General features: G+C 48.2%; 1 protein-coding gene across 1 annotated transcript in view; it reads left to right on the forward strand.

The window, feature by feature from the left end:
- Positions 1-25,239, forward strand: part of LOC138452923 (zinc finger protein 684-like) — a 225,034-nt gene extending 199,795 nt beyond the window's left edge. The window contains exon 7 of the mRNA XM_069605275.1: positions 21,610-25,239. Within this exon, the coding sequence (XP_069461376.1) occupies positions 21,610-22,400 (791 nt within the window). The 3' untranslated portion in view covers positions 22,401-25,239. The remainder of the gene's footprint in view (positions 1-21,609) is intronic.
- Positions 25,240-26,800: the final 1,561 nt, after the last annotated feature.

The following is a 26,800-nucleotide window of genomic DNA, read 5'->3' on the forward strand; positions in this document are numbered from 1 at the left end:
AGAGAGAGGGCAGCCAACCCCACAAGTAGATAAAGGATTTAAAACACCTTTAGGGCTACCACGCAGGAAGGGAGGCCTGGCGGAACAATGTACCTTAAACTTGAAGAAGTGTCTCCTGCGGTGGCGGTTGTTCCTGATAGTTCCTGCAGGTCGAGGGGTCCAGCAGAGGAAGATAGGCTCTTGTCGTGTAGGAAGGTTCGAGTCACTGCACTACCCAGGGATGAAACCAGCCGCAGTGCTGCCAAACAAAGTTTAAAAGGTACGCTCCTTTGAATCGCGGTCCAAGTCGATAGCTGCCTGGCTATCAAGGCTCCAAGTGCTGAGCACTGTTGATTCGAACAAGGCAGGTCCAAGGAAGCGATTGGTGAACTGGTTGGTCCTACCAGCTCAAGGGAAGAAGGCTCTTTCACTGAAAATCTCCTCTCGTCGTGTGGAAGAAAAGTGGTGAGACGATCCGGCAGGGCTTCACCGGTGGTGTAGATGCTGAAGATGTCTGTGGCTTCTCTCCCCTTCGGTTCCGTAGTTCCAGTGGCGACGTCTTGCTCTTCCAGTCCAGTTCCAGTATGCAGAAAGAGACCCATTCATACAGCCTAGCTGTCACTCACACAGTGGAGTGGTCTTCTTGGCGGGAGACCCTCCAGCCTATCAGGTTAGAGTGCGACCTGAGTTGCTGTCGCAACTCTGTCCAGGGGTTCTACTCCCCCTCCCAAACAGACCCAACCCAGACTCAGAGGTGCCAAAAGGAGGGCTTCTTGGCAGAAGCCTGCCAAAAGAGTGAACAAAGGATCCCCGACCTGGGTTAGGAGTTTAGAGTAAGACACAAGAAAGAATTTGTATTAAAGTTCTGGCGAATACAACTTACTGGAGTAAAGTTAATAATAAAATAACCCGGCGGTATGTTAGAGGCTGTCAGTAAAAGTGGTAGCTTCGAACAAAGGGAAAATCCCATAGGAAAATATTTGCGGTTGAATATTTATGGTAGTAACCTCTGCCACCAGCCAGAAACTTTACAGAGAGGGACTTTAAGGTACCCCCTTGAAAATGAACCCAAGGGAAATACTATTAACCCTTTCCAGGACCTCCATAGTAAGATGGTTTGTACTGGTTAAATTCATAAGAATTGACTAGTAAAGTCAATGGGGACTTTACATGCCCTGGGAGACAGTAGTCAGTCCCAGGGTATGGAGTCTATGTTTGGGGGTCGCTACAACACCCCTGTGTCACTGCACTGAGGGTGCTGTGTAACACATGTGAATAAAGATGGTTCCTATGGGTAAGAGAAAAGATCCCATAGGCATTAAACACAAAAATAGCCTAGAACACACATAGCATCAATGCCTAAGAGTGGGAAAAAGAGTCTCACTCTTAGCAGGTAAGAAGAAACAAACCCTTCAAATCCAGCAAATCTGCTGGGGGACTCTATAGGTAAGGGAAATTAGCCATAGAATGAGAATTCTCCCTAACAGGGTGGCAGGCAGGTGCTGAAGCTGTTCCTCTGGGGGGTTGGGCCTTCTCTGGGAGGCCTCAGGAAAGCTTTGAGCCCTGCTCCCTTGTTAATCTCTATTTGCAGGGTGGCAGGCAGGTGCTGAAGCTGCTCCTCCGGGGGTTGGGACCTTCTCTGGAAGGCTTCAGGAAAGCATCGAGCCCTGCTCCCTTGTTAATCTCTATTTGCAGGGTGGCAGGCAGGTGCTGAAGCCGCTCCTCCGGGGGTTGGGGCCTTCTCTGGAAGATTTCAGGAAAGCTTTGAGTCCTGCTCCCTTGTTAATCTCTATTTGCAGGGTGTCAGGCAGGTGCTGAAGCTGCTCCTCAGGGGGTTGGGGCCTTCTCTGGAAGGCTTCAGGAAAGCTTCGAGCCCTGCTCCCTTGTTAATCTCTGTTTGTAGGGTGGCAGGCAGGTGCTGAAGCTGCTCCTCTGGGGGTTGGGGCCTTCTCTGGTAGGCCTCAGGAAAGCTTTGAGGCCTGCTCCCTTGTTAATCTCTATTTGCAGGGTGGCAGGTTTGTGCTGAAGCTGCTCCTCTGGGGGTTGGAGCCTTCTCTGGAAGGCTACAGGAAAGCTTTGAGCCCTGCCTCCTTGTTATTCTCTATTTGCAGGGTGGCAGGCAAGTGGTCTATTTGCTCATCTTCCTGGTAGTTCTCTTTATGTGCAGGGGAGTGGGGGAAGAGTACGGAGATGGTCCTGCACTAACTTACCCCACCATTTTGGCAGTACTGGCTGGGTATGGGACCCGATGACAAGCTTTTGACCTGGCCCTGTCACATGGTTTGATTGTTCTAATGTGTAAACATTGTTATTTCTGGAGTGCAGAACTCTGATTGGTCTAATGTGTAATGTGAAGGCATCACGAAGTAGACACAGACAACTGAATACAGTTTTGGGATATCAGCATTTATTACCTAAAAAGAGGGTTGGAAAAAGGCCCAACTTGCCCCATGCTAAGGTGGGATATCCCTACCTAAATAAAAGTAATATCAGTCTGTTAGGAAGTCCAAAGCAAATGTCAGTCGGTGTCCAAAACCTATACTTGCCTTCACATCTAATTGTATACAATGTGTAGGGTCTTCGGATTCCAGCGTGCTTCGTTCAGATTGTCCAGGACAGAACCAGGAAGGAACAATGTCCGCGCGCGGAGGCACGGAAGCCGTGACTCGAGCGCGGGTGAAAGTCCAGGAAAGTTCGGTAATGTTTGAAGGATGAAAGGAAAGGAGGAGAAATCAAGGAACTGGGAATGAAGGATTCAGGAAAATAGCCCCAAGCGAACTCCGGCAGCACACGTCCAGCTACGGCAAGCAGTAGCGTTGAGACGCGCAGAGCCGCGGGGGTGTGTCTGTTTAGTAGTGTGCCGAGCGTGGAACGTAAAGGCTAGCAAGCTGCGTTTCGTATTCAACGGCCATTTTGGGAGGGTTTACTGCATTCAGTGCTCTATGGGTCAGGGACCACGGGGTCCAAAAGGGAGGCAGGCAACGGTTCATGGCAGCATGCCTCCTCTGAAGCCTAGCTCCTCTGGGTTTGTGTCAGCCACCTTCACTGGTAGGGTGATAAAATCCCCACTTCCCTCCTCTACCTCCTCACCTGTAGTGTCCGAATCTTCCTCTACTGGGCTGAGGGTTCGATGGGCTCTGTAATCCTTTTCTTTTTTTCTTTGCTGCTTGTGTCTCCCACAGGAGGAAGCCACAGTAAGGGTGGTTACAAACGCCCTGGCCGTGACCCCCTCCCCGGAGGGACAGAAAGGGGAAAAAAAGCTAAATATAGGCCAAAAAAAAAAACCCACTGTTGACAAAGGCCCAGCAGGTCTCCTGATGGCAGCTGAGCTTGTATGCGCTGGCTCGTGTGAAGAGTAGGGAAAATCAAGAATAGTACCCCAGAACACAGGAAGCGTCTGGAGTGGTAACTCCAAAACAAGTTCTGGAAGCAATGGGCTGCAAGCAACAGCTCAGAGAAGGATAGAGGAGGAGCCAGAAAGAGAGCCTCGAGATAAAAATGACCGGGAAAGACGGGGAAGGAAAATAGAAAAGAGAAATGCACGTAAGAGGAAGAAAAAGGTAGGGAAAAGAATTCTCGGAGGAGCAGAACAACAGCGTTTTGCAAGACCGCGGCAGCAAGGGAAAGCACAGCTGACCGAGGAAGGGTTGCAACGCACAGAACAGCGAAGGAGGCGTGGCTAAGTAAAGCTCCGTGCACACGAGCGGAGAAAAACTAGACCACCAAGTGCACGTAGTCTACTGAGTGTGAAAGGAATCGGGAAGCATGCAAGCGCACTCGGGGCCACAGACGCCAGCTAGGAAAGCGTTGCATGACAGTATGCCCCCATCTAAGAAGCAGACCCCCCGGTTTACCGGGATGTAACCGGTGAAACCTCCTAAGAAGGACCGGGGCATGAATGTGCCATATGGGTTCCCAAGAGTCCTCCGCATGGGAAAAGCCTTTCCAATGCACAAGGTATTCCAGGCGCCCTGTGCGGTACCTAGAATCCAATAACTGGGAAACCTCATATTCTGATGTATCAGGGGAATGAGAGAGAACCGGAAAAGGTCGAGCCCTGCGAGACTGTTCAGCGCTTTTCAGAAGTGAGGCATGAAACACCAGGTGTATCCGCCTTAGAGTAGGAGGCAATTTCAGATGAAAAGCCACCGGATTGATTTTAGCAGTGATAGGATAGGGCCCGATGAACCGAGGGGACAGCTTAGATGGGCGCGACCACCTCGGAAGGTATTTAGTAGATAGCCACACTTTTGAGCCCACCTTCCAATCAGGAACTACCTGCCGGTGTCGGTCGGCCTGACCTTTGTAGGCATTAAGACTGTCTATCAAGTTTAACTTTGCCTTTTCTTGAGTGTCTTTTATCCGAGACAGTATTTCTTCTACCGCCGGGAGTGCAGGTTGAAAAGGAGAGACAGGAATAATGGCTCAGGGATGAAAGCCATATGAACAATAGAAGGGAGACATCCCACTTGCTGAATGACTGGCGTTGTTGTAGGCTAATTCCGCCGTTGGTAACAAGTCCACCCAGTTGTCTTGCTCCAGGTAAGTGTAATTGCATAAAAACTGTTCTACGGTGGCATTCAAACGCTCTGTCTGCCCATTGGTGTGAGGATGATAACCAGACGATAACGCACGCTGGATGTTAAGGGCGGCGCAGAGTGATTTCCAGAATTTGGACACATATTGACTCCCCCGGTCAGACACAATCTTCTCTGGGAGACCATGGAACCGAAAAACATCTTTAATGAAAACCAATGCCATGCCATCAGCAGTCAGGAGACCTGGAAGCAGAGAGAAGTGAGCCATGTTGGTGAGAGAATCCATAGTCACCGTTATACAAGTGCATCCTTGTGAAGGTGGCAAATCCACAATGAAATCTGTGGATACATGACTCCATGGATGATCAGGGATGGTATCTTGCTGCAAGAATCCGATGGGTCTATTTGTGCTGTATTTACTCTGACTGCATACTCCGCAGGTCCTAACATACCATTTGACATCCTCAGGCAAACCCGGCCAATAAAAGGTTCTTCTCACCAAATCCGAGTACTAGCTCGCCCTCTATGGCCTGCCGTTTTATGGTCATGACACCAAGACAAGATGTTTTCTTGAAGAGTCTTGGAAGGTATCCATATCCTCTGATTCCTAAAAAACAGGCCATCCTTTTTAGTCATGCCTCGTGGTTCTAAGTGAGAGGCGGCTGCTTCCCTGATCTGCTGAAAAAAAGAGGTGATGGTTGCTACAATTTGGTTCCTTGGGAACAGTCTTTCAGGGAAGGAGGAGGCAGTGTGGGTAGTAAGCATCTTTCTAGATAGAGCACCTGCCAAGGTGTTCTGACTTCCCGGGATGTAAGTGATGCAAAAATCATATTGTGAGAAAAAGTGTGCCCATCGTGCTTGCCTGGAATTGATGCAATCCATGGACTGCAGAACTTGTAAGTTTTTATGATCTGTCCGGATCATAAAGGGGTGGTGGCTGCCCTGCAGCAGGTATCTCCAGACCTCACAGGCGTTTTTCATGGCTAAGAGTTCTCTTTCAATGATGGAATAGTTTTGTTGGCTCGTTGTGAGGGTTTTAGACAAATATGCTATAGGGTGTTCTTCATTGTCATGTTCTTGCAGTAGAACAGCTCCTCTAGCCGCGGCTGAGGCGTCTGTCTCAAGGATAAAAGGCTTACTTTGGTCTGGCTGGAATAGGATGGGAGCGCTACAAAAACTTTTTTTCAGGAGTTGAAAGATATCTTCAGCCTGAGTGCTCCAGATGAAAGGCATTGATGACTTCTCCAGTAAACTGGTAATTGGTAAAACGATGTTGGAAAAATCTGGTATAAATCGCATGTAAAAGTTCGCCAGTCCCAGAAATCGTTGTACCTCTTTGACAGAGGAAGGAGCCGGCCTTTGGAGAATGGCATCTACCTTCTTTTGGTCCATTTGAATACCTTGAGGTGAAAGAATAAACCCTAAGTAGGTTACAGAAAAAGCTCAAAAAACGCACTTTTCCCGTTTGGCCAAGAAGTGATGCTCTTTAAGGCGCTTCAGTACTTCCGTGAGATGGAGTCGATGTTCTGGCATAGTCTGTGAAAAAAACAGTATGTCGTCAAGATAAACAACAACCGACACGAACAACAGATCTGAAAATATTCGGTCGATAAACCTTTGAAAGATGGCAGGAGCGTTCACCAGGCCGAATGGCATCACGTGGTATTCGTACAGGCCGAAAGGTGTCCTAAACGCGGTCTTCCATTAATCTCCGGAACATACTCTGAGTAAGTGATAAGCTTTGCGCAGATCCAATTTAGAGAAAACCGTAGCACCCTGAATGGTTTCCAAAATGTCAGGGATGAGCAGCATGGGGTACCTGTCCTTTAGAGTTAATTTGTTTAGTCCCCTGTAGTCTATGCATGGCCTCAGGTCTTTGGAATCTCGTTTGGGGATAAAAAAACAATGGAGCACCCGCAGGAGACTTTACAGGTCTAATGAGACCGTTGCACAAATTGTCATCCAAATATTTCCGTAGTACTTCCTTTTCCATCTTTGACAATGCAAACATCCAGCCAAAGGGTACTAAAGCATTTGGAACCAAATCGATGGCGCAGTCCTCAGGTCTGTAGGGAGGCAACGCCATAGGAGCAGCTTCTGCAAATACTGTGGGGTTTTCCTCCAATATTTTGTCAAGAGAATGAACACCAATGGTCGCGTGCAGTGTGGTGGAAGAGATCTTTACCTCCTGGTAATGCGTCTCTTAGAAACAATGAGTTTGGCAGTAGTTGGAGTTGAAATGCATACTATTCGACTTCCAGTTCTCACTGGGATTGTGCTGATGCAGCCAGGTGATTCCTAATATCAAAGGGAAGTGGGCCGCTCGGATGATGTCAAAAGTGATGACTTCCGAATGCTGGAGAATGGTGAATGGCAAAGGTTCGGTAGTCTGGAGGATGGGTCCGGAACTTAAAGGCTTTCCGTCTACTCCCTCTATCTTCTGGCCATGTCTGCGATCAATACGTTTAGCTCCAACCTTATCCACCCAGAGTGTGTCAGCAAAGTTCCCAGCGGCCCCGCAATCCAGGAGCGCCAAGGTCTCCACTTGATATGATATGATATGATATGGTATTTGTAACGCGCCTATACACAAGTGTTTCAAGGCGCGACGAGGCAGGGAGGGAGGGAAACAAGGGGAAGACAGACAAACGATCCTACTAGGCCAGGTGTCATTCAGATCGGGCAAGTGCAGAGGTAAGGGGAAAAGGAGAAAGTGCAGGGGGAGGAGGTGGGGGGGAAAGTGCAGTACACGGTAAGTAGCCTAATAAATAATAAATAAAAGGGCCAGCTGGTGGCAAGTGCGAGGTAAGTGCAGAGCAAGTGCTAGGAAGGGGGCTGTAGGGATACAGTGACAGTCCCACAGTGCAGGGGGAGCCAGGGAGGCAGTGCAAGTGGAGAGTGGCTGGGCCCTGGACCGAGGTCGCTGAGAGTGGCCAAGATGCAGGTTTAGTGCAGAATTTCAGTGGGGAGTTAGGCAGGTTTAGCAGGGGAGAGGGAGAGAGAAGGCAGAAGCGAAGAGGAAGGTTTTGAGGTGCTTCCGGAACCGGAGATGGTTCTCCTCAAGTTTCAGGGAGGCAGGAAGGCTGTTCCAGAGGGAGGCCCCTGCTGCGGAGAGAGATCTACCCCCAGCTCGTTGCTTCGAGAAGCGGCTGACCATGAGGGAGTTGGAGACGGATGAGCGAAGGGCTCGTGAAGGAAGATATTTAGGAAGAGAGAGTTGAAGGTATTTAGGCCCCAGGCCCCAGAAGGCCTTGTGGACAATGCAGAGGGTTTTGAACTTAATCCTCGCAGCCACTGGGAGCCAGTGAAGAGATTTCAGTCCTGGAGAGATATGGTCCCTGGGCTTGAGGCCAAGGACAAGTCTCGCAGTTCTGTTCTGGATAAGTTGCAGAGGGCGGAGAGTGGAGGCAGGCAGATTAAGATAGAGGCTGTTACAGTAATCCAGCCTTGAGAGAACCAGGGCTCGGGAGACAGTGAGCTTCTGGGGGAAGGAGAGGAAGGGAAGAATACCTCTGAGGAGGTGCAGCTGGTAGTGTGACTTCTTAGAGACGTCAGATATATGAGGAGAGAAGGAGAGTGTGGAGTCGAAGATGACCCCAAGGTTTTTAGCCTTGCAGGTAGGGGCAGGAAGGGGGCCAAGGGAGGCCGGCCAGAGAGCTGCAGGGAAGGAGGGAGTGGGTGTGCCGATGAGTAGAATCTCAGTCTTACTGGCGTTAAGGCAGAGGTCATTGGCGGCACACCATTCCTGGATAGCAGACAGACAGTCGGAGATGAGGGAAGAAGAGGAGGAGGCCGAGGGTAGCCTGAAAATGAGCTGGGTATCGTCCGCATAGCACTGGAAGTGGGGGCAGAGAGCGGCGATGCGGTGGGCAAGGAGTGCCAGATACTGGTTGAAAAGCCAGGGAGAGAGGTTGGATCCCTGGGGGACACCACAGGTGGAGAAAAAGATGTCTGAGAGGAAGGAGCCCATTTGGACCTGGGAGGGTCGACCGGAAAGGAAAGAGGTCAGCCATGTCAGAGCCTGACCAGTGATACCCAGGTTATCACGGAGACGGTTGAGCAGGATGGAATGGTTGACAGTGTCAAAGGCAGAGGAGAGATCGAGCAGAATGAGAACACAGGGAGTGTTGGAATCGAGGTTCAGGAGCAGGTCTTCACGGATGTTCAGGAGAGCAGTTTCCGTGCTTCTGGCCGCTCTGAAGCCGGATTGATGGTCATGAAGGTTACCAACATATTCAGCATGGAGGTTAAGCTGGGAGATGGCCAGTTTCTCCAGGAGCTTGCCCAGGAAGGGAGTAATGGAGATTGGGCGATAGTTGGCCGGGCAGGAGGGGTCGGAAGAGGGTTTCTTGAGGAGGGGGTGCACAAGGGAGTGCTTGAGGGGGGATGGGAAGACTCCAGAGGCGAATGAGTGGTTGCAAAAGTCAGCCCGGGCAGGAGCCAGGGAGTCGATGTGGTCCTTGATGGTTTTGGAGGAACAGGGGTGAACCTGTTTAGACGAGGCTTTCATAGATCGGACTTGTCTGGAAACCTCATCAGCAGAAAAAGGTGGAAAAGCAGAGAAGGAGGGCGGAGGGGCGGCTGCAAGAGAGCAAGAGGAAGAGCCGGGAAGAGAGGGAGGGAGGTGAGAGGAGGAGAGCGAGGACAGGATGTCCTGAGTTTTTGAGATGAAGTGCGAGGCCAGTGCAGTGCAAAGGGCCTGGGAGGGGACAGGAGAGGTAGAGACTGCAGCAGGGTTGGCCAGCTCCTTGCAGATTTTAAAGAGTTCGGCCGAGTTGTTAGATGCCTCAGAGATGCGGGCTTGGAAAAGGGCTCTCTTCTTGGTGAGAACGGAGAGCCGGTATTGCCTTTGGAGCAGGCGGCAGGCCAGTTTGTCAGAGGATGAACATGAAGCACGCCATTTCCTCTCTGCCACCCTGCACTTGCGTTTTAGGGTGACGAGATCCGAGTCATACCAGGAGTTACATTTGGCTTTGGGCTTCAGGCGGATTCTCATGACGGGGGCAAGGATATCGAGAGTATCAGATATAGAGGAATAGAGCATGGAGAGGGCTGTGTCAGGGTGGGAGTCAGCCGAGGGGGGAGAAGGGGGCGAGAAGGTAGCAGCGAAAGCCTCAACTGACACGTGCTTCATGGGTCGGATGACCGAGAAGGTGGGAGGCAGTGAAGAGGGTGGCTTTGCCTGTGGGTTAGGGAGGGAGAGGTAGGAGGATAGGAGAAAGTGATCGCTCCAGGAGAGAGGAGTGGAGAGAGGGAGGGAGAGGGGAAGGTCAGAAGAGATCAGAGCATCAAGAGTGTGCCCTGCAGAGTGAGTAGGCCCAGACGGGAGAATAGAGAGTGAGAGAGAGTTGCAGAGTTCGCAAAAGAGACCAGTGGGGGGACAGGAGGCATCGAGGTGGATGTTGAAGTCACCGAGAAAGAGGAGTTGGGTGGTTGAGGACAGGAGTGAGGAGGAGAGGTCAGCCCACTCAGAGAGGAAGGAGGAAATTTGACCAGGTGGCCGATAGATAGTGGCCACGGTAAGGGAATGGCTAGGAGAGAGAGAGAGAGTCGGCAGACAAGACATTCAAAAGAGGAGTAGGTCTGCGTAGGAGTGACAGTGGCAGGAATCCACTCAGGGAAGATAAGGGCAACACCACCCCCTGAACGGTTAGGCCTGGGCACGGAGAGGATCTTGTAGCCATCAGGTAGGAGTGTGTCGAAGCTGGTGGCAGAGCTGGCAGTGAACCAAGTCTCAGTGAGACCGAGGACGTCGAGGTCCAGTTCCTCAAGAAGGCGACAGATATCGGAGGAGTGCTTGATGGCAGAGCGAGAATTTAGAGTGGCAATGTGGAGAAGGTTGCCACCCTTGAAAAACTTCCGGGGAGGGGTACAGATCAGAGGTACGCCCTGCGGAGGTGTTGGAGAAGGAGTTGAAGAGGGAGCAAGAGAAGGGGCAGGGAGGGAGGGGAGAGGCAAGGTAGCCGAGGACAGAGGAGGGGGGACAGCGGGAGCGGAGAGGAAGTTGATGAGGCATGGGAAGCGTCTATCAAAGAGGTGAAGGTTGGCCTGAGGGCCTTGGACCAAGACGGTCCCGTTAGCATAGACATTAATGATGGCTTTAGAGGAGTGGAAAGGGGCCAAGAGGACATCCCAACGGGTGCCACCATTAATGGGAGAGGTGGAGAAAGGAGAGAGCACAGCGACCATGTGAAGGGTCCATAGTTCAGGTGAAGGCACGAAAAAGAGAATGTCAGTGAGAGTTTCCTTGGAGCAGGCGCTCGTGTAGGTGTCAGCGATAGGGAGGCCTGGGTTGGAGACCAGGATGTCCTTTTTAAACTTTTTCCTACCGGATTTAGTGAGGAGAGCAGGATAGTCAATGGAGAAGCAGTTAGAGTAGATAGGCGAGATAGAGAGCACCATGGAGTAAGAGGGGAGGCGGACGACACGAGTATGCAGACAGGAAGTGAGTGGAGGGCACTAGTTTACCACAATGCAGAGCAAACAGTAATGCGTAGTAGGTCAGCGCCACCTAAGTTTGAGAATCCTGCGAGGGGAGAAAAAGCACCCTAGTTGAACACAATGCAGAGCAAACAGTAATGCTTAGTAGGTCAGGGCCACCCAAGTTTGAGAATCCTGCGAGGGGAGAAAAAGCACCCTAGTTGAACACAATGCAGAGCAAACAGTAATGCTTAGTAGGTCAGGGCCACCTAAGTTTGAGAATCCTGCGAGGGGAGAAAAAGCACCCTAGTTGAACACAATGCAGAGCAAACAGTAATGCTTAGTAGGTCAGGGCCACCTAAGTTTGAGAATCCTGCGAGGGGAGATAAAAGCACCATAGTTTACCAAACAATTGGAATAAGGGGGCGAGGCCTCGTGCGGATGAGGTGTGCAAGGTGAGGAGGGGTCGGCCAGAGAGCGGAGGAACTGGCACCTGGCGTCCCCTGCGGACACCTGCAGACACACAGGGAGCCGCACTGTAGGAGTCGCCCTTGGCCTGGGGCCCTTAGCCGCGGGGGCTGCCGGGCAGAGGGCTGCCCAGGAGGGGGGAGGTTATAGGCAGAGGGAGAGGAAGGGGGGGGTGTGGGCGGGCGGGGAGGGAGGGGAAGACCAGGAAGTGGGAGGGGGGGAGCAGGAGCAGGTCAAACACCGCGCTAGGAGCGCGAGGGGAAAAAAAAATTCAACTTTCTTTTTCCTTTTTTTTTAAAAAAAAAAAAAGCACAGAAACACTCACGTAGGCCCAGGCAGGGCTTTCCAGGCCTGCTGATCCCCTCAGGCCACCGGCGACCGCTCTCCACGCTCAGCTGGAGAAAAGAAGCGAGCGTGGGGAACGGCCGTCGAGTAGGCCAGAGGGGAGGCAGGCACACAGCCAATCAGAGGGGGGGGTGGGCGGGCAGGGAGGGGGGGAGGGAGGGGAAGACCAGGAAGTGGGAGGGGGGGAGCAGGAGCAGGTCAAACACCGCGCTAGGAGCGCGAGGGGAAACAAAAATTCAACTTTCTTTTTCCTTTTAAAAAAAAAAAAAAAAAAAAAAAAGCACAGAAACACTCACGTAGGCCCAGGCAGGGCTTTCCAGGCCTGCTGATCCCCTCAGGCCACCGGCGACCGCTCTCCACGCTCAGCTGGAGAAAAGAAGCGAGCGTGGGGAACGGCCGTTGAGTAGGCCAGAGGGGAGGCAGGCACACAGCCAATCAGAGGGGGGGGTGGGCGGGCAGGGAGGCGGGGAGGGAGGGGAAGACCAGGAAGTGGGAGGGGGGGAGCAGGAGCAGGTCAAACACCGCGCTAGGAGCGCGAGGGGAAAAACAAATTCAACTTTCTTTTTCCTTTTTTTTTAAAAAAAAAAAAAGCACAGAAACACTCACGTAGGCCCAGGCAGGGCTTTCCAGGCCTGCTGATCCCCTCAGGCCACCGGCGACCGCTCTCCACGCTCAGCTGGAGAAAAGAGGTTGCCTCGAATGGTAACTTTTACTGTCATAACCATAAGACGGGAGTCTTCAGAAGTATCCGAGAAATCAATTGACATAGTTACATAGGGACTGGAAGACTGCCCTCGATAACCTGTCCCTTCGCGTTTTACGCCGGTTTATGGGGCAGTTCAGTACAATTCCGTACTGTGTGACGATCCGAAGCACAGTAAGCAGATAGGCCTTGTTCCCTTCTCCTTTTTCTTTCTTCAGGGGTCAGGGATCGACGAGTGGTGCCAATCTGCATGGGCTCGTCATGATGTTTGAGCGTAGGTGAAGGAGGAGAGGAGGTCCCTGTAAAAGAGGTGCGTGTCTTGCGTCTCTCCTGACGCCTTTCTTGTATCCTGAATTCCATCTGAAGCGCAGCAGTCATCAATTCCTGTAGGTAGGCAGGGCGAGGGAAGTGAGCCAATTCGTCTTTAAGTTCCTTTCGGAGACCGCGGCGGAACAAAATAAATTGCGATTGTTCAGACCAACCGAAGAAATGTATGACAACACGTCGGCTTGTCCCTGACGAATGTCCAGCATGTCTTTCTCTGCTGCCATGGATATTTCGGGTCTCTCGAAGGTGTGTTTCACTAAATCCACAAATGCATCAAAATTTCAGAGTACTGGATCAGCTCCTGTGACGAGAGGGGTGGCCCAAGCAAGGGCGTTCCCTGTCATATTGGATATTAGGAAACCAACTTTGGCATGATCGGAGGAATAGTTGCGGGTTCTAAATGAAAAATACACCCTGCAAGCATCAAGGAATTCTTTTAGAGTTTTGGGGGACCCGTCATACTTCCCTGAAGATAAAGACATTGGAGGCAGGTCTGTTGTGGGAGGCTCGCGTGCCGCACCATCTGCTTTAAGAGATTATTCTCTGCTTTCATGTTTTGCATCTCGAGAGAAAGATTTTGTACCGCGGCTATTAACTCCTGCACTTGCTCAGGAGTAGCCATCCTTGAGGTGTGGCGTTGCAAACTGTCAGCCGCCTTCACTGGTAGGGTGATACAATCCCCACTTCCCTCCTCTACCTCCTCACCTGTAGTGTCTGAATCTTCCTCTACTGGGCTGAGGGTTCGATGGGCTCTGTAATCCTTTTCTTTTTTTCTTTGCTGCTTGTGTCTCCCACAGGAGGAAGCCACAGTAAGGGCGGTTACAAACGCCCTGGCCGTGACCCCCTCCCCGAAGGGACAGAAAGGGGAAAAAAAGTCAAATATAGGCCAAAAAAAAACCCCACTGTTGACAAAGGCCCAGCAGGTCTCCTGATGGCAGCTGAGCTTGTATGCGCTGGCTCGTGTGAAGAGTAGGGAAAATCAAGAATAGTACCCCAGAACACAGGAAGCGTCTGGAGTGGTAACTCCAAAACAAGTTCTGGAAGAAATGGGCTGCAAGCAACAGCTCAGAGAAGGATAGAGGAGGAGCCAGAAAGAGAGCCTCGAGATAAAAATGACCGGGAAAGACGGGGAAGGAAAATAGAAAAGAGAAATGCACGTAAGAGGAAGAAAAAGGTAGGGAAAAGAATGCTCGGAGGAGCAGAACAACAGCGTTTTGCAAGACCGCGGCAGCAAGGGAAAGCACAGCTGACCGAGGAAGGGTTGCAACGCACAGAACAGCAAAGGAGGCGTGGCTAAGTAATGCTACGTGCACCCGAGCAGAGAAAAACTAGACCACCAAGTGCACGTAGTTTACTGAGCGTGAAAGGAATCAGGAAGCATGCAAGCGCACTTGGGGCCACAGACGCTAGCTAGGAAAGCGTTGCATGACAGTTTGCCTGGATGGATAAGGTGGTATCTTCGAATCAGCCTTGATATGGGTTCCCAGGTGCGCTCACTAGGTGGATACCCTTTCCATTCGACCAAATATTGCAGCTGACCACGTCGGTACCTAGAATCACAAAATCTGGAGACTTCGTATTCGAGTTGGTCATTGACAATCACTGGAGTAGATCTTGGAGCAGCTCGAGAGGGTTGAACATACGGCTTCAACAGAGAAGTATGGAAGACTGGGTGGATCCTTTTCCATGATTCTGGTAGTCGGAGTCGAAAGGCCACTGGATTGACGATTTCTTTTATAGAAAAATGACCGTAATACCTGGGAGCCAATTTGTTTGGTCAAAGGTGACGTGGGAAGAGCTTTGAGGATAACCAGACCTTATCGCATAATCAACAGGAAGGTCCTGGTCTTCTTTTGGAGTCAGCATAATGTTTAACATCTCTTCGGGCCCTTTCTAGGTTTTCTTTAGCTTCTTTATGCACATTGATTAGTGTTTCAATCCAGGAATCAACCGAAGGAACTGGGGTTGGATGTGGAAGAATGGACGGTAGGATTGAAAGATGAAATCCTTGACTACAGAAAAAGCAGCTGGTTTTGATAGCTGAAAGATCCGAATTGTTGTATTCGAACTCGGCCACAGGTATTAAGAGTGACCAATCATCCTGGACCTTGGTGGCGAAGCAACAAAGATATTGTTCCAGAGTTTGATTTACTCACTCAGTAGCTCCATTGGTCTGTGGATGATAACCCGAAGACAAGGCACGCTGGATTCCCAGCATACGACATAACTGTTTCCAGAACTGGGATATGTACTGGAGCCCTCTATCAGAAATGATTTTGGAAGGTAGCCCATGAAGCCGGAATATGTGTTCCAGGAAAATTTCAGCAAGTTCAGATGAGGATGGCAGTTTGTATAAAGGTGTAAAATGAGCCATATGAGTGAACAAATCAATGGTAACCATTATAGTTGTGTAGCCTCTGGAAGAGGGTAGTTCCACGATGAAATCCGTGGCAATGATTTCCCAGGGTCTTGTTGGTATTGCCGGTTGGAGCAGGAGACCCGCTGGTCTTTTGTTATCATGTTTGTTCTGATTGCAGACTGCACATGTCTGGATATGGATCTTGATATCATCCTTCATCTTTGGCCACCAAAACTCTCTTTGTATTAGATGGAGAGTGTTGGTGATGCCACGGTGTCCTGAATGGAAAGTATCATGACCTAGGGCCTCATTACACGGATGGCGGTGGACCAAGGTGCTATTAGCACCTTGGTCCATGCCGGTAAAATACCGGCACCGCCTTGGTGGAAAGGGGAATTACCCCCTATTCCAAGGTTGGCGGGGCGGTAATTCCCCTTTCCCCCATTGCCCTTCCCCATTCCCATTTTTGCCCCATAGGGCTCTATGGGAATGCAGAAGGCGCTAATTATGGTGCCGCAAATTGCGGTACCGTAATTAGCTCCCTGGTCCCTTTGCGGATTGGTTTTTAACGCCTGCAAAAAGCAGGCGTTAAATTCTCCAACCCGCAAAGGGACCTCGTAGTAAGGCGGTAAGGGTTTACCGGTACCGGTAAAATACCGGTACTGGTAAACCCTTACCGCCTACCGTGTAATGAGGCCATAGGCTTGTGATTTTTTGTCTCAGACCAGGAGTGGGAATGACCAAGCGATTGTCCTTGAACAGGTATCCATCCTGTGTTTTGAGATTCCATTGATTGTTTCTCTTAAATTCCTTCCAAGGTTCAGAGGACTGGGTTTGAATTCGAATATCCTCCAGGAGGGTAATCGCTTGGGCAACAAATATTGTGTGGGGAAACATCTTAGGAAAGGTCCGATCCTCAAGGGGTTCATAGTCAGGATGCCTGGATAAAGCATCGGCTATAATGTTATGTGTTCCAGGGAAATGATGGATTTGGAATTAGTATTGGGCAAAAAAGAAAGCCCAGCGGGCTTGGCGACTGTTACTACATTCTAGGGATTGTAGTAATTGGAGATTCCGATGGTCTGTGCGAACTTGAACCGGGTGTTTGGCTCCCAGAAGGAGATGACGCCAATCAGTGAAGGCCTGACGGATGGCTAATAATTCCTTCTCCAGGACGGAATAATGGGTTTCACTGGGAGTCAAGGTACGGGAGAGATAGGCGATGGGTTGTTCTAGTTTGTCTTCAAGTTCCTGTTTCAGGACTGCCCCAATGGCGTAGTTGGAAGCATCAGTTTCGACAATGAAGGGCCGGTCTGTGTCAGGTTGAGCAAGGATGGGAGCTTGCGTAAACTCCGATTTTTTATCGTTGAAACGCTGAATCTTGGACTGAGGTCCACTGAAAGGGGGTGTCCTGTTTTAACAATGTAACAATAGGATGAACAATTTCCGAAAATGCTGGAATAAACTTTCTGTAGAAGTTAGCAAGCCCCAGGAAGGATTGAATTTGCTTTACGCTAGTGGGAAAAGGCCAAGATACAATGGAGTCAACCTTCGACGAGTTCATTCCAATCCCCATTTGGCTAAGAACAAATCCGAGATAGTGAACGGTAGATACGTGAAAAAGGCATTTCTCTGGTTTGGCCAGGAGTTTATGTTCTCGTAGACGTTGTAAGACTGCCCTTACGTGCTCTTCATGTTCTTGATGGTCCTTGGAGTAGATCAGTATGTCATCTAGATATACAATGACGAAGAGGAACAGCATATCAGAAAATACCCGATCCATAAAACGTTGGAAGACTGCTGGGGCATTAGCAAGCCAAAGGGCATAACTAGATATTCAAAATGGCTGAAGGGTGTTCTAAAGGCTGTCTTCCATTCGTCACCTTCCCTTATACGAATAAGATGTAGGCGCCCCTGAGGTCTAGTTTTGTGAAGATGACAGCACCTCTGACGGCTTCCAGGATGTCTGAGATAAGAGGCAATGGATAGCGGTCCTTAAGAGTGCATTGGTTAAGGCCACGGTAATCGAGACATGGTCTAAGCTCCTTGGAATCCTTCTTGGGAACAAAAAATAGGGAGGCGCCCGCCGGGGACTTGGATGGCCGAATAGTTCAGTTTTCCAGATTGGTATCCAGGTATTCCCGGAGGGCCCTCTTTTCAGGTTCTGACAAGATAAACATTCTTCCAAACGGAATTACTGCTGAAGGTTTGGTATCGATGGCACAATCTTCAGGTCTGTTGGGTGGTAGAGCTTGAACTATGGCTGTTGAAAACACATCTGACGCCTGATAGGCCCTAGGAATCTGAATGACTTTAGAGACGGTGACTGGTGTTTGTTGATTTTCTTGGAAGTCTTCAGAGGGCTTTGGTAAGGTGTTCAGGGACAAACAGTGGTACATACAATGTTCCGAACCAAGAAATAGAGAGCCTGCTGCCCAATTGATATAAGGATTGTGCTTCTGTAACCAGGGCATGCCGAAAACCATTGGATAGTGGGCTGATCTTATAATATCAAATTTAACCTTCTCTTGATGGTGGTTTATGGAGAGAAGAAGCTCCTTGGTTTGAAGGGTTATGGGTCCTGAAGATAGGGGTCTTCCATCGATAGCTTCAACAGGTTGCATAGTCTCTCGTGTTTCGCATGGAATGTGATGAGTTGTGACCCAATCATGATCTATGAATATGCCCATGGCTCTGCAATCCACTAATGCCAGGATGGGGTAGGATTCTTTCTTAGAAGGTGATAGAAAGGCCTGTAGAATCACAAGGTTATTTTGTCCAGGAGAGTTCAAGGAAGGAATTGATGTGGAGCAGACATCATTCTCCCGAAACTGTGGCCCATTTAGGATCGGGAGCTGGCATTTCCCGAACACCGTGGAGGAGCAATAGGGCACTCTCTGACAAGATGTTTATCGGAGGCGCAATACATGCAGAGACCAGTGTGAATTTGGCGCAGCCCTTTCTTGTGGGGTAATGGGTCCACGGAATGCCCCCAGTTGCATGGGTTCTGGATCTGAGGTCGGAGAAACTGCGGTTTCTGGGCTAGAATGGTGGTCTATGACAGCCTTTTGGAAAGATGATTTCGACTTCTTTTTCTCCGCCTTTCTTTCCTGGATTCGAAAATCAATTTGCAAGGAAAGGTCCAAGAGGGTCTAGAAGGAATTAGGAACTACTCTGGCTAACTCGTCCTTCATTTCTTCATTCAAGCCTCTGCGAAAGAGAGTGAAGCTAGCCTCTTGGGACCAATCAGCTTCCTTCATAAGTTGTTTGAAACGGGTGACATAGGTAAGCATATCCTGGGATCCTTGTCGAAAATCAAGTAGATGTTCTTGAGCGCTGTAAAACTGCTCAGGACGATAGAACATGGCCTTTAGGGCTTCCACGAATCCATTGTAATCATCCAGGAGGGCGTCGCCCGAATTGACTAGGGGAGTTGCCCAGGTTAATGCATTGCCAGTGAGGTGTGATATCATACATCCTACCTTTGCTCTAGGGGTGGAAAAGTAGTAGGGCTTGAAGGTGAAATGCACCAAGTATGACTCAAGAAAGGCACGAAGGGTCTTTGGTGAGCCATCATATTTGTCCACCACTCCTCCCAATTACACTTTCCTTGCGAGCAGAATCACAAGACAATACCAGCTGCTTTAAGGCAGCGTTCTCAGCTTTAAGGTTTTGAACTTCGGTGGTAAGTTCCTGCATGCCTCGCATGAGGTCTTGAACCGCGGCTTCCATCCCTGTATGCGTATCGGCTTTTAGCCTTCTCAATCTGTCACAAGTCTCTGCCCTTCTCACCTGTTTTTCCTGTTTGCTTGCGACCTTCTTTTGGGACTTCTTTCGCACGGTCTGGGATTTGTATAAGAGCGTACGCGAGTCTTCGGATTCCAGCGTGCTTCGTTCAGATTGTCCAGGACAGAACCAGGAAGGAACAATGTCCGCGAGCGGAGGCACGGAAGCCGTGACTCGAGCGCGGGTTAAAATCCAGGAAAGTTCGGTAAAGTTTGAAGGATGAAAGGAAAGGAAGAGAAATCAAGGAACCGGGAATAGAGGATTCAGGAAAATAGCCCTGAGCGAACTCCGGCAGCACACGTCCAGCTACAGAGAGCAGTAGCGTTGAGACGTGCAGAGCCGCAGGGGTGTGTCTGTTTAGTAGTGCGCCGAGTGTGGAACTTAAAGGCTGGCAAGCTATGTTTTGTATTCGACGGCCTTGTTGGGAGGATTACTGCATTCAGTGCTCTATCGGTCAGGGACCACGGGGTCCAAAAGGGATGCAGGCGATGGTTTATGACAGCGTCAGCATTAAACGAGTGTTCAAATATAAGTGCAGCACTTCTTCCAGGTCTTGGGTGAAAAGGGGTCTCCCTTCCCTAAGGTTCAAACAGTTCATGTTACAAAAGAGGGTTTCTTCCCCAAGCTTTCAAGTCTTTCAATGTTCCAAAATAACACAATTCCTTGGGATACGTACCAGCTCTTCAGGTTTGGTTACCTTTCACCAATTTACAAAGTTCAATTCCTCAATTTTAGCTCACACGGGTTTTTCTTTTAGTTACTTTTTTTGGTGGGTGTATTCGGTCTAGGCGCAGTTGTCGGACCACACGGTGCACCCATCACAGGTCACGCAACCGACACCCCTTACTTGGATTGAATTCATAGGTGTCCTGCCACAGGTTCAGCTTCACTTGTTACCATTCACTTGTTTAGTAGCTTTCGCTTGCAACGACCAAGATAGGCTTCCCAGTACACTCTCCTGCCAGGAAGCTCAATTACTGTTCAAGGGGTTTTGAACAAGCCATCGTAAGCCTTCTAGTACACTCTCCTGCTATGAAACTTATTCACTGTTTCAGATTTCTTGATAACCATTGATTAATGTGCAATAATATCTGCTTGACTCTTGGCAATGCTTGTTTGCCTCTTGACAACGTTCTTCACAATTATTCATGTATGCTTGCTTATTTGGCTTTGTTTGATAGCATTGCTTTACATGTTAGTTCATAACCAATTCACTTCAATCAAATCAACATTTCCTCTGGTTTTATCACAATTCATTAAGTCACTGTTGTACTTATTTTGAATTTTCCACAAATTGACTTAACTAAGGGATTTCACGTAAACACAGTCTCTTTCTCATCAGGTTTTCATATATGGCGAATTTCCCACTGAAACCCGTGTCAGTACACCCGGGGCTCCCAGCGCTCCTGGGCAGTCTCACTGGCATCGATTGACAGGTCCAAATGGTGTGGGACTGCAGCACTGGGCGTGTCTCTGGGAAGTGTTCCCTGTCCTGCCACAGGTTCGTGGACAGCTTCTCTCTTGCCCACCGGTATAGCCGATGCACCTCACTGCCTCTGTGACTCCACCAGCCCATTCTCTGCTGCGGTTCGTTAGGCGGTGCTCCTTCGGCTCTCACCCAGCCTTTCCAGGTGCCTCTGCAGAGCTTTCTCACGCCGGCCCGATTTCCACCTTGCTTCCTGCTGCGCCTGCTCTGTATCCCTCTCCGGCTTCCCTGGATTTCTCTGGGTTTTGCTTCCACACGGCTGCACTCTGGTTCGAATCTCCCATCTTCCAGTACTCACATTTAAATATCCCGCCAGTTTGATTAGGTACTCTGCAACTAGGCTGTGCAGGGTTAGTTCTGTGGTCTGTTGTTAGTCTTTGTTGCATCTTCTTCATCCCAGTACCAAAGTGGTGTAAGAATCATTAAAGAGAGGATGTATGGGCCTGGTGTGTCTCTTCCTCGTCCCAGTACCTGACTGGTGTTTACTGGGAGATGATTTATGTAACAGATTGGGAAAGGGACTGGTAATGACCTACAAAGGCCTGGAGGACATCAGACCTATTAAAAAAGTGAAATGGGGGATACTGTGTCTCACCCGAGGGTGTCTCATCCCCACTCCCCAAGTCTCCTCCATGCAGGTGATCCTCCCTCGCATATCAACCCAAGTTCAGGATCCAGTAGCGACAGCCTTTCCTGGCCACCCACCTGGGAGAGAAGGATATGTTGGGGAAAGAAGTGAGGACGCCCTCAGATTCCTCACAGTAAATATTGGTATATTCGGAGTGCAGACCTCTATGATCAAAGGTCTCATGTGTAAATATTCCTTTATCTGCAGAGCAGAGCTCCTTGATCTGTCTATGTGTAAATGTTGGCATCCCTGGAATGCAGAACTCTGATCAATCTTGTACATATTGGTAAATCTACAGAGCTCTTTGTTTGGTCCGATTTGTAAATATTGGTATTTCTTGGATGTGAAGCTCTTCAATTGGTCTGATGTGCAAATATTGATGATCTGGAGGGCATACCGCTACAAATCGATCTGATGTATATTTATTGTTATCCTTCACAATTTCACTAACTAATTTAATCAAACATATAGAGCGCATTTCTATGATGTATAAATTTTGTAAATATTGCTGTCCTTCGGTATTTCATGTGGACGTGGCTGATGATGTTAATTTCATTATGTACCCAACAGGTAAAGGAAGCGTGTACAGGAAGAGAAAAGTCAGTCATTTTGTAAAATGTGAAGACAAATCCACACTGTACACATCTGCAGCAAAGCAACTTAAAAGCAGCACATTCCAGAATATTTACAAGGGGAAGGGCCCTGAAAACCAGACTCATCCAGGGAACGATGTGAAACTAGGAGAGAAAAGTGAGCAATGGCAGAATGGGGGCAATCAACCAACACCTTCCAGTTCACATCCAAAGGTTCCCACTTTGCAGAGCTTAGAAATACACACTGACTGCGAGAGCCCAGCGAGGGATGCCACGGATCTGGCACATGAACAGCACCCACTGCAGAGTCAGACTGGCTACGTTTATCCTGAAGGTGCACCCACCTTTCAGAGAGGTCGTCGTCGTGGACCTCGGCGAGAGGGCGAAGTGAAAGGAAAGTACATATGTAACGTATGTGGAAGAAGCTTTACTTCAGTCTCAATACTAGTCATTCATGAAAGAACGCACACAGGAGAGAGACCTTATCATTGCACCTTTTGTGGAAAACGCTTCACTCAAAAAGGAGCTCTTCAAAGACACCATAAAATGCACACGATGGAAAAACCTTATCATTGTGAGATATGTGGAAAAAGCTTCAGTCGGAAGGATACTCTTGACAGACACCAAAAAAGACACGCCAGGGCACATAAGGAGTGTGATAGTGAGTTGGCGCAAATGTACAAATGGGACAATATAACCGTGTTAGACGAACCCTGGGATAATGAGCCAAACGGAAGTACAGAAGAGAGCGAAGTTGTGATAGCATGAGCCCGCCTATAGGGAAAAGGAATACTTATACATCCTAACATGGAGGTCAATTGCATAGTACAGTGGTGATCGTGTGAGAAATCCCAGTACTAACCTATGAGAAGGGAGGCTTCACATACAATAACATGGACGTAAATTGCAGAACTCTGAGACATCATTATCACATGAGATATCGTAATATCAATCTAATGGAAGGGCATTATTGCACATCCTAACATGGACCATGCTCCTTCACTGCTATCCTTTGCCTGTCCTACTCTTCCTATACTGTTCTGAAAACATTGTAGCAATCTTTTTACCACCTTCCTATTGAACTTTGCAAGGCTCTCCGGGACCCTCTGGTTTGGTCTAGCTCCCTGGTTAAATAATGTTTAAATAAAATGAATGACAGTACAGTGATGAGATCGGTTGAGCTATCCCAATACTAACCTACGATAAAGGTATTATTGTATATAATGACAGGTAAGTAAATTGCCCAACACATCTTGTGATCATAGGACCTCTCCAAATATTGACCTGTGGGGAGGGAATTATTATACAGCTGAACATGGAATTAAATGACCCAACACACATCTACGTTGTGATAATAGGACCTCTCCAAATATTGACCGGTTGGGGGGATGCGGGGATTATTATACAGCTGAGCATGGATTTAATTAAATGACCCGACACACATCTACGTTGTGGTCATAGGACCTCTCCAAATATTGACCTGTGAGGAGTGAATTATTATACAGCTGAACATGGAATTAAATGACCCAACACACACCTACGTTGTGATCATAGGACCTCTCCAAATATTGACCTGTGGGAGGGTGGGGGGGAATATTATACAGCTGAACATGGAATTAAATGACCCAACACACATCTACGGTGTGATCATAGGACCTCTCCAAATATTGACCTGTGGGAGGGTGGGGGGGAATATTATACAGCTGAACATGGAATTAAATGACCCAACACACATCTACGGTGTGATCATAGGAGCTTTCTAAATATTAACCTGTGGGGGGGGGTTATTATACAGCTGAACATGGAATTAAATGATTAAATGATCCAACACACCTCTACGTTGTGATCCTAGGAGCTCTCCAAATATTGACCTGTGGGGAGGGAATGATTATGCAGCTGAACATGGAATTAAATGACCCGACACACATCTACGTTGTGATCATAGGACCTCTCCAAATATTGACCTGTGAGGAGTGAATTATTATACAGCTGAACATGGAATTAAATGACCCAACACACATCTACGTTGTGATAGTAGGGCCTCTCCCAATACTGCCCCATGGGAAGGGAGCTATTTTATAGCCCAGCATCGAAGTAATTTACAGAACACAGCAACATTATGATGATATGATATATTGCAATGCTACCCTATGGGAAGGGAGTTATTATACAACCTAAATGGAAGTGTGACACTGAGGCCATAGACGTATCAATCCCCAGTGGTTAAAAGGCCTTTCACATACACAGAGAGAAAACCACAGAATATAACCACCAGTCAAAATGTAGCATAAAACCACATACTAAGGTTTTGCCAATCGTGTGAGGTGTAACAAAACATATCAAGTTGAGATTCCAGTTCCACCTGCTGATGCCGCCTACAAATGTGAAACAATAGGAACAGCTGGAAGGAACTATGTTCAGGACAATGCAGGGGCCAAAGCGAACCCTTGGCACTAAGTTAGGGATGCAGTAAAGGGGACAGTTACCCCAGAATGCCCTGTGTGTAAGAGGGCCACTCATACAGTACTGTAAATGCAAAGAGAAGCCCTGCTTGGAAACTTGGAGAGAGAATTTGCACCTGTGAGAAGCTGAATAAAATGCAAATAATAGGTCATTGCTGATTTATAGACCGGCGTCAAACAGATCCTTAAAAAAGCAACGACTATGCAGCCTAATCATCCATTAGAGGAGCCCGGGCTTCATAGGACTCGGGTCCCGACCACTGAGCTGGAGTGGTGTGTGTTCACTCTGGATAGCCCAGTGCACGCTGACAACAATTCTTCAATTCTTGGACTGCGTGAGCGGGCCTTGCTTTCTCATGGACTATTCAAAGATGGGGAAGGGTATTATTACAGACCAAATAGTGACATCACAAACTAAAATGTGATTTAAGCGCACTGTCCTTTTCCGAATTGTCTAGATTGCTGGTTCCAGGCCCACCTGCACATGCTGCCCACGCTGCCCACTCATGTTGAAAGGCACTGTGTACCCAGAGGATCCTTGGAAGTGAATTTAGAAGCCCAGTCCATGGGTTATTTTCAACTGTTCTTCTCGGTGAAAAACAATATATGTGTTGCGTAAACGGATATCCTCCCCACTTTCTTTCTAGGAAACTCGTTTTAGTATCCCAAGAATACTCCAAAGGATAAACAGACAACATATTTATATACATATGTGCAAGTATCCTGTGTACATGTGCCACATTATAAACCACCAAATAAATAAAAATAATAGTTGTCAACAGTTCATATTCTTCAAGCAATGTTTATTTGTATGGAAATCTCCTGAAGTTACGTGCAGCTCTAATGAATGCGTGACACTCACTGTAAATTCTGCATGCTGCAATGCTATTTAATCATTTGGCTTGCTAAGAATGACGCATTTTCTTAATACCTGCTCTACAATGTGCTCTTCTATCACAAAATGTCTCTCTTTAATTGAGCTTTTTTGTGATAAGTAATGTTAGATATGCTATGAATATTTTTATGTAACACCCATTAATAGGCTACCATGACAATGTCTTTTCTCTGATACTTTCCTCTGCCATTTTTATTGAGTGGGAAAATCCCCCCAAACATGAAATAAAAATAAAACCTTTTTTCATGTCGATGGTTATCTGTGATTGTTTATGCCACCTTTGCCAATGTACTGCACCAAAACCTGAAAAAACAGTACAGCATGGTACTGAGATGAGACACGGGGAGATGGATGGAGTGGATAAGAGTTGCTATGGAGAAGAACTTTTAGATGAGATTCAAAGACTTGAGCCCCATGTCATAAGCACAGGTGCTCTAGAGCTTGCAAGCAATTCATCAGCGTGCGTGGAAACCTGATGGACCGTACGGCGACACCAAGAGGGTTAGTGCGGATGAGAGTAAATGGTGCCGGTAAGAGAGCGGGGATCAGTGTACAAACAAGATATGAAACACATACATGCAAGTTAGGGAACTAACCTTAGAAAGGTATACCGAAGAGAAGATGGGCCATACGAATTCTAGAACCATTTCAAGAGGAAAGTACAGAGGAGGAAAGGCCACTCAAGTGTGGAGACTCAGTCAGGATCTGGTATTGAAGACGGTGAATGAGAAATGCAAGGGCGCAAATCCAGCACGAGAGGGTATGATTAAGCAAAGTATTAGAGGGAAGATACCACTGTGACCAATGCAATGCAAAGGAAGCCTGGATCGTGCCGCACCGGGATGTCCCATCTATTGGGATTAGCTGCAGCACCCCTGTGAATATATACGTGGGTCACAATGACCAGCTGGGAATACTAATAACTCACTCAGATGACAAGAATGTTCATGCAACCAATGCCACTTCCAACACATGCAGATATACATCCGTGACGAAATGCATATGGCCTCGCTACCAGTTTGGCGGTAATTCAGCAGTAAATCCACTGAATTAATGGATTACTGTCACATGGGTTTATAAGTGGTCGTAGAACCGTGTAATTCCACATTTATGGAGTCCATAGGACTCATGGGGATTTACGGTCGGCGGAATTACCATTATCCAGCATGGTGTCTGGCATGGATTCACATGCTCATGAATATTCCCAGTCGTCGGGCTGGGAATCCTCGGTAAAGAAAAAAATCAGTTTAACTTCTGAACTATCTTTCTCCTAACAACCAATCACTGGTCTCTGGGTCATACTGCCCCCACCAATGGCTGCCCTCTACCTAAGACAAGAAAAAGGTAGGCGCTGCACACCTTGTAAGTGAAAGTATTGAATAATTCTTAAGATAAATGATTATTAGTTAAAGAATTTATTTGAGGTGCGGGGGAGGAACTGAGATTTTGGCACAAGACCCCTACAAAACACAAACAGAAAGAGAGGATTCAACCTGGGAATCCTCCCGGCTCCTGCACACTGTACTACGTTGGTGAAAACCCATTACTCAAATGTGTGAATACCATATGTAAACAGTCTCATATACATATAGAGAAAATATTTTTACATAACTACAAAGTTTATGAAAAAATAGATTTGTATATTTTGAATGTACAATATTCAAGTACATGTACAGATGGAAACAAACAAACAAAATAGTCTGTTTTCTTTTGCAACGCGTTTCGAGGAATGGGTCACCTACATCAAAAGCCTGAACGGACTGTTGAAGGTGAATTAAACAAGAAAAGTCTCTGTGAGTTATAATGGTTTA

Source organism: Ambystoma mexicanum, chromosome 4p, assembly GCF_040938575.1.
Source record: "Ambystoma mexicanum isolate Mex_15411 chromosome 4p, UKY_AmexF1_1, whole genome shotgun sequence".
Lineage (NCBI taxonomy): Eukaryota > Metazoa > Chordata > Amphibia > Caudata > Ambystomatidae > Ambystoma > Ambystoma mexicanum.